The 8,259-nt window shown below is 51.2% G+C and overlaps 1 protein-coding gene across 1 annotated transcript; it reads left to right on the top strand.

Annotated features, from left to right (window-relative positions):
- Positions 1–126: 126 nt before the first annotated feature.
- Positions 127–8,162, top strand: RNF126 (ring finger protein 126). The gene is made up of 9 exons (XM_035892288.1): positions 127–180; positions 2,555–2,613; positions 4,085–4,148; positions 4,697–4,938; positions 5,567–5,635; positions 5,722–5,791; positions 6,012–6,105; positions 6,554–6,669; positions 6,903–8,162. The coding sequence occupies exons 1-9, from the start codon at positions 148–150 to the stop codon at positions 7,050–7,052; spliced, it is 897 nt and encodes a 298-aa protein (XP_035748181.1). The 5' UTR covers positions 127–147; the 3' UTR covers positions 7,053–8,162.
- The last annotated feature ends 97 nt before the right edge of the window (positions 8,163–8,259 follow it).

The raw sequence follows: 8,259 nt of genomic DNA, 5'->3' as shown, positions 1-8,259 counted from the left end.
GTGTGGTTTTTTTTTTTGTCTCTTTTCGGTAGGATTTAAACGAGCGGGAGAAAAGCTTCACGGGTGGGAATAACCTCGGACGTGGGCAAGTGCGCTAACGATAGGTGCGCAGCGCGGCCGCTCGCTGAGGCAGCAGCGCGTGAGCCGATGCGCTGTGACCACCGAGCGAAGCCCCTGCTTGTGAGGACTCATCTTCTCCTGGGGTGGGGAGGGACAGAGAGCTGCCCCTTGGAAAGGAACAGGCCAAAAGATCCTGGTGGGCCACGGCGGGATTTTCTCTTGATCACCGGCCAAATGTTGCGAGACGTTAAACGTGATTGGGAGGACCCTGCCCGTCTCTGTATTTGGCCAGAAACTTTTCCCAGTGTCTGGTCAGAACGAGGCATTGCGTTTTGATAACGTTTATTGAGTTTTGAAAGTCACCAGGTCGTGAGCAAAGGTGTCTCTTTGCCACGGTTGATTAGACTGTGCCACCAGTTTGGTTTTGTGACGTGCCGTTTGTCCTCTTGCCCTCTCCGTCGGTCTTACTGGTTAGGCGAGGGTAGGCCCTGCTGGTAAATCTCACGGCTTGTATTTAAGCGTGAGGACAAAGCTCTTGATAATTCTCCTGCTAAATACACAGACGGGCTGGAGAAAGTGGCTCGGGAGCCGAAGGTTGTAACCTAGAAATATCGGTTGTTTATTTTTGTTTAAACACCCCGTGTTGGGCCTGCGCCAGCAGAGCACATCTGGCAGTGAATGCACCGAACTGTGGCAGGGAGTGGGTAACTGCTTCTGTTGATTCAGGTCTAGTTAAGTGCTGGTTAATGAGCTTGTTTGGGGGTCCAAGTTCATTTGGTTTCACTTACTGTTTGCAGACTGAGCTACTGGAGGTGCCGTAGCATTTGCTGCAAAAGGAGAGATTCAGGCAGCCTGAGAAACAACAAACTTTGACATTTGTGCTGTTCCAGCTGCAGAGGAATTTGCTGATCCCTGCGTTCAGAGCTGTCTGTAAGCACGCAGGAAAAAAACCCTGCCCTTAAATAAGAGAGTTGAGAGGAGTAAGTTGCTCACTGCTGGAGTGCGGCTACTGTAATAATTTACCCCAGTGGTACTGGTGGGAGGTTAAACAGTAAGGGGATGTTTCAGAGGCAGAGGCAATTGATCTGATTTCCTGTGTTTGGCACGGGACTCCCGTGCACCAGGAGCAGCTTTGAGAAGAATTTGGATGGTGTAGAAATGATCTTGAAATCAAGCGTTGTGTAAATTGCGTAGACCCAGTTGTTTCACAATCACGAATCTAGAGAGTCCTGCGCAGGAGAGGGAGCAGCAGCTTCTCGGAGTCTGTTCCTGGGTCTTGGTGCTTGCTGCTTCCTTATCTTGCTGGGCAGGCAGAGGCAGCGTTTGGTGGATCGCTGGCGTTGCCGCCTTGTGCTTGGGCCTTATCGAGTTTTTCTGCGGTGGCTGGAGGAGCAATCCCAGATGTCTTATCGGAGCAAACCCACGTGGCTGGCATCCTCTCCTCTTTTGGGGAATCCATTGACTTTGTTTAAGGGCCTGTGCCAATTCGAACGCAGCAGTAGTAAAGGGAAGTAGCATTATTTTTAGAAGCTCTTAAATTTCTTCCATGCTGAGCCTGACTTTGCCAGCGCGGGGTTTTGAGCGGTTGCGTTTGCCCTCGGTGGCTGTTCCGCCTCAGCCGTGGTCGGGGTTCGGTCACTTCCTCTTCTGACTCGGCAGGGCTGCATGGTGCTGCTACTTCTCAAGCTCTGAGAAGCGAAGTGAACCCTTTCAGGTTTCCAAGCCTTCGGGACTGCTGCTCACTAGGAGAGTACGGCTGCGGTGTGTAAATTCTCCACGGACACCAGGAATTGTGAGGAAAAGCGACTGCCACAAACTCCTGCTTCTGCGCGCACGGGCTGTTTTTTCCAGCATGTTCAGTCTCCAGTGCACAAGGCTGCAGGGGTGGCAGCAGCTTTCCGTGACGAGCGTTGGGCGTGGGAGTGTAGAATTCTGGCATTGTGTGTTGCAGAATGACCCTCTTGTGTCTCCTTGACCCCTGCGTGGTGTGAACCCCAGACTACGCTGGTAACAGCTTTCCATTCAGCCCTTCCTAAGCGACACGCTGTGATTCGCCCCTGATGCGGTTCCCTCCTTGTTTCTTTCATTCGGACCGTTTGGCCCCTTGAGGGGGGCGGGGAAAGGCCGCCAAAACACACAGCTATTTAAAAACTGGTGTTTCAGTGCCGCTCTTCTGGGAAAGCTGGTGGTTTTGCTTTCACTTCACCCAGAACTACATCGGATGTGTACTCATGCTTTGTCTATCCTGGGGATTAGTGAGTGTTATCCAAATCTTTTTTAAAGTCAAGTTCCAGACAGGCTCAAGCTTAACAATTTGCCTCGCTGATCTGGTGAAGGCAAATGTCAATGGTCTGGGGTCTCTTTGGCTCCGTAATGGTGGCATGCGTTTGGGACGATGGGCCGACGATGTCCCATCCACCCTGTCACAGCAAAGGTGCTCTTTGCAGCTTTTGTGTGCTGCTTTCTTTTCTCATTCAGATTTCTTCCCCTCTAGGACTATATCTGCCCACGGTGTGAATCTGGTTTTATTGAAGAACTTCCCGAAGAGCCAAGGTAATGTGCTGCCCCAAAGGCTGTTGCTGGAATGAACTCAGTCCGCTTTCCTCTTTTCCTAGTTGAAAGGCAATGTTGGATGCTAAATACACAATTTTTACTACTTCTGCCCAATATTTGGCTCATCTTCCCTCACTATGGGTAGAGCGTGCACAGTTTGCATATACAGGTAAATCAGCCATGGGAATGCTGAGCAGCGTACGCTGCTGGTAGAGGGTGGGGGAGGAATGGGCTGGTTTAAAACAAACACAAACGTGGTAGAGAGGCTTTCCCCACGGCTTGTGTAGCTCTGAACTGGTTTGAGTCATCAGGGTAGAGACAACCCCGTGAGAGAGGGACCTGCGGAATGGAGGGGGTATCTGTGCCTCAGTGTATCGTTTAATAACTTTGTTTGGAGTATGAACACGAAACATTTTGAGTAAGACTTTGGACTCTGCACTGGAGCAGCTGACATCTGTGTTCACGTGCTTTGCTGCTGACTCAGTAGTGGGGCTGCTCTCTGGCAGTGTCAGAGTGGGCAAGAGGAGGAGAAATGTCTTAAAATGTTTCAGACACGTTTGCCAGACCTTGGCTGTGACTGGCAGCGTGCTGGCAGGCATTGGGAGCAAGTGCATGCTGAGCTGCATGGGGGGGTGCCAGCTGCCTGTCGCTGCCTGCTGAGAGGGGTTGTCTTCACAGACTGGGGTTTCTCTACGGACAAGGTGACGTTTGCTCCGACTGCACCAACCTTAAGGCTGAAAATCAATCCTGGCTAATCTGAACTGTATTGGTGATTTTTCTGTGACCTTGGGAGGGTCGCATTGCCGCTGAACCTCAGTTTTTCATTACCAGGAATGTCAAAAGCATGGACCTGGATGCTGAGCGTTACCGCAGCTCTCTAAAAGCAGAAGCCTAACAGCACTAAGAGTTTTCCTAATAATCTGTCCCATTTGGTCACATGCCTCTGCAATAGAGAAGTTCCTTTGATTCAAGATTAGACTTAAGCGCGTTTGGGTCCTAGTGATCAGGGTTTGTACCTTAAGTCTTCTCTTTCTGGCGCTCTGGAGGATTAGCTGACTTGTTTGAGGTGGATTGTGCAGGGAATCCTTGCTTGATGTGGTTCAGTCACTCCTCTGTAGCTTCATGAAGCCAGAATCTAAAGAGAGATGGGTGAAGATGTGGGAAAATGAAGGTTGCAGGGAGGGAAAAATGAAAATTGATATGAACAACTAGAAAAACAGCAGCTGAGGGCAGACCCATGTCTGTGCAGAGCTGACCCTGCCCCGTGGCGGAAGGGAAGGTGAGCAGACCTCTGAGGTCTCCTTGGGCTCTGGCTCGGCACAAAAATGAGTCGGTTGCTTCCTGTGTGCCGTCACTGTGCAGCCGTGGTGCCTGCTTTTCCTGTCAAACCCTTGTCCCTCGCTCCCCTCTGCTGGGAAGATCTTTTCGTGGCCCCCTTCTGATGCTCACCAGTGCTCTTCGTTCTTCACAGGAATGCTGACAATGAGACCAGCTCCTCTACGTCAACCGGTGATCAGAGCAGGCATCCCTTTGAGGTGAGAAAGTCCTCTCTGTCTCTTCCAACGCTTTCTGTTTTGCCACTGAATTGAGGTATTTTTCCATTAGTACATTGTTTAAATGTTCCCCGGGTTATGACATAATTTAGGAAAGGAGGTATTAATACCCTCCACATGCAGCTCCCGAAATCTCTGCATGTTGTATTTTTACTGCTTGTTTTTAATAGGACCATCGCTCGTAGCTGGTTCTTGTTGCGAGGGGGCTAAGCTGGGATTTAGTGAGCTGTCTGGGTGTGTTGCTATGCAGTAGCCTCAGCCTGAAAGGCAGCAGTGAGTGCAGCAGCTGAGGAGAAACCTGGGAAGCTGTAGTTATTTCTTGCCTTCACATGCAGTTTCAGTCTGTGTTTGTTCCTCACTAAGCTGCCCCTGAGAGCTCACTGACCCACTGGTGTCAGCCACGGCCTGCGGGTTGCTGGGGACCTGAAGAGACTAGACTTTGTCGGGAGGCTGGTGGAATACCAGGCGTGACAGCGAAGAGCTGTCTCCCTCCTCGTTACAATCTGTTCCCTGAATTCTCTCCCTCCCAGAACGTGGATCAGCACTTATTCACCTTGCCGCAGGGCTATGGCCAATTTGCCTTCGGGATTTTTGACGACAGCTTTGAGTTTCCGTTCGGGTCCAATGTGCAGTCAGAAGACAACAGGGATTCCGAGAACCGGAGGGAGCGAGAGCATCAGTCTCGGCATCGATACGGTGCGCGGCAGCCCCGAGCCCGTCTCGCCACACGCCGTGCCGCTGGCAGGCACGAGGGAGTTCCCACGCTAGAAGGGTGAGAACATCTGCCAGGTTCCTGTTATTTTTCACCGATGAGAGTTAGCTGAAAATCAGCCTGTCCTGCACTCCCATTGGTTTGAGGAACAGTCTCCTAAAGAGTGCTCCTGAGCACAGCACGGTTCTGTAGGTGCCCAGCTATGGTGCCCCTATGAACTTGGGCTACTGGATTCAGCTGGGTCTGCGGCTGTTGGCAAGCTCTTGCCCAGGTTTATGGGGGCCATTTCACCTGAGCACAGTGGCATGGGCTGCAGAGCAGCTGGGAGTTTCAGCCGTTAAACCTGCAGTGAGAAAGCATTGCCTGGTCATTACCAGGTATTACTGAAACGTTGTCCTCGGCGTGAGGGGAAATGAGAGAGAACACTGGGCAGCATGACTGGTGTTAATCTTTAACTGCATCCTGCAGAGCCGCTTGCCATTGCTGTCAGAAATTACCCCCTTACAAATAAAATATTGAAACGCGACTTTACCAATGAATAATCACTTCATGGCATGCAATTGCCACGGGGTGTTTTTCCTTTTCCCTCTGATGTGACAGTGTTTGGCCACTCCTTCCTTGTCCTGTTTCTGGGCTGGGAGTTAGTAGACGCCAATTCTGACATAATCCTGGTTTTCTTGTCTTTCAGAATTATCCAGCAGCTGGTCAATGGAATTATTGCACCTACAACAATACCAAACCTAGGACTAGGTCCTTGGTGAGTTGGAAGCTGTAACTGCTCTTTCTGAGGGCGTTCTTGTTGGTACTCCCAGACAAATTTAGTTCTTGTCCTTATTCTTAAAGGGGAGTCTTGCATTCAAATCCGATGGACTACGCCTGGGGTGCCAACGGCTTGGATGCGATCATTACACAGGTAAAGTTGGCATCGTACTGGTGTCTCCCACCTCTCGTGCAGCGCTGAAAAATTGCCAGCAGCTGATTGCTGCAGGGGGCAAACCACCGAGGGTGCAGAAACAGGAGGCAAGGCCCACAGCGCAGGCGCCACAGGGTTCAAGGGCCCTGGTTCAGTAAATGAACAGATTCTGCGTGCTGCTGGGCTCACGTCTGCCTTCTGCGGCCTATTGTTTTTTCAGTTACTAAATCAGTTTGAAAACACTGGACCGCCGCCAGCAGACAAAGAAAAGATCCAGGCCCTCCCCACCATACAGATCGCACAGGAACACGTAGGTATGTAGAGCTCCTCCAGGGAATCGTCCACAAAGAACTCCATGAAAGTTCCGTTTAGCGTTTTCTTGGGGTTAATTTTTGTCTGCTAGTGCCTTCAAGGCCCAAAGCATTTCAAAGTGGGGGAGAGAGCTGAAGTATGGCTCTGTTATACTCTATAAAAAAAGAGCAGCATAGCCTGGTTGGATTTGCCCTGGGAGCAAACTGTTCTGAAAAGTTCTGTGTGGATAGAGATGAAAAAGCAGAGGGGAAGGGAACAATGAAGCGAAGCCAGGGCAGCGGGAGGTGGAGCGATGGCGGTAGGAACTGCAGAGCAGCAAGCTTTCCCCTCCACAGGGGTGGAGCGGTGGTGGGGGGAAGGGAGGAGGTGAGGGGATCCTGGGTCAGGTGCTTCAAGGGTCGTTCCCTCCCTTATTGCTTGGCTGTGTTCTGCTTTCCCTTTCCAACACAGACTCTGGGTTAGAGTGTCCTGTGTGTAAAGAAGACTACACGGTCGGTGAAAATGTCCGACAGTTACCTTGCAATCACCTCTTCCACAACAGCTGTATAGTCCCTTGGCTGGAACAGGTTGGTGCCGTCGTGGGGGGGGACGTGGGGTTTGTAGCACTTGGGTGTTCTTTCTGGGGGTACCGTTCTCCTCGGTAAATATTTTAGCACCCCTGTGATGAGGCCTGAGCGCGAGCAGCCTTTGATCTGAGGAAGGAGCGTCATTCTAGCCTTTTCCTCGAGTGCTGCTCCTGTATCGTGTTTCTAATCCTGTTTCCCGTATTTCTTGTTTTGTTTTTGTCTGCTCTCCAAAGCATGACACGTGTCCCGTGTGCCGGAAAAGCTTAAGTGGACAAAACACTGCCACAAACCCCCCAGGACTCACGGGGATGAACTTCTCATCATCCTCCTCCTCCTCTTCCTCCAGCTCACCAAGTAACGAAAACTCATCGAACAACTCCTGAATCTTAATCCAACCCTCTATCCCTGGGGCCCTCTCCATTGTCCTCCCCCCTCCCCAGCCAAGGAAAGGGGCTTCCAGAGCAGGGTGAGGGGAGGGTAGTGAGGGGGGAGCAGAGCCCCCAGAATTCCCTCTTGAGTTCTGAAGACACAGAGACTCTGGGTCCTTCAGAGACGAGAAGCCTCAGGTTCTGTGATGGGGGGGAAAGAGCTCTGTATTAATAAAAACACCCGTTTGCCACGTGGACTTGTAACTATTGCAGTGAGAGGCCGCTGCGCCCCGCGGGTGGGGAACCCGAGGTGCTGGGCTAGTGGCTGTGGTTCCGAGCAGAAAGGTTGTTTGTATGGTTGTGAATTTGAGATTCCTTTCTTTATCTCTTTTGCTCCTCCTCCCCCCCTGGATGCTCTCTCTTCTGCTTTGGAGGTTGAAGCCTTTCAAACGGAAGCGTAGCGATGCTGCCTCCCTCCCTGACCTCCAGCTGGGGAGGGCCGATAGCGCTCACTGAAAAAATGAACTCAAGACAGACCCCGTGACCCTTCCCTGCCCGTCTCAAGTCCCCTTTATTTTTCTTTATAACCTCCCCCTTCTGATACTCAACACTGAAAGGGTTTTTATAATTTTAAATTATTACTGCTGTTAAATAAATGGACGTTTCAGCTCAACGAGACGTTATGCATGATTTTGAGGAAAAGGACAGGGTAAGCCCTCCGGAGGCTGCTGCGTGGAGCTGCCCTGCTTCACTGCGAGGCCCCCGGGCTTGTCCGAGCCCTCCTGCGTGCCGAGCCCAGGCCTGCTCTCAGCTCCGGGCACCAGACTCCATCGTGACCAGCACCCCTACGCGCCCTGCCAGCCTGCCGATCGCAGAGTGGTTGGCTGCAGGGCTGCAGCTGAAAGCATCCCGGCCTGGTCTTTTGTATTTTTTACACCTTCTCCCTGTTGCAGTCTGGCCCTTCTCAGCCTGAGCGGACTTTTCCACTGTGTCAACATCAGGACTGGGCGTGCATCAGAGGAAGGACCAGCCAAATATCATTGTGATTGAATAATATACAGGAAAAACAACATTTTGGAGAAAAATGTATTTCAAAACTACTTAAAATACAGCTGATTAAAAAAGGAGAGAGAGGGAGAGAGAGAGACAAATCTCCAGGTGTGTTGTGACTTGGTTTCTGTGACAGAGCTGGAGCTTAGAGAATGAGAAGAATGTGGCTGGA

The sequence above is a fragment of the Egretta garzetta genome, unplaced genomic scaffold, assembly GCF_000687185.1.
Source record: "Egretta garzetta isolate BGI_Z169 unplaced genomic scaffold, ASM68718v1 scaffold4, whole genome shotgun sequence".
Classification (NCBI taxonomy): domain Eukaryota; kingdom Metazoa; phylum Chordata; class Aves; order Pelecaniformes; family Ardeidae; genus Egretta; species Egretta garzetta.
Note: the sequence above shows the minus strand (reverse complement) of the source record. Positions and strands in the feature narration are given on the sequence as shown.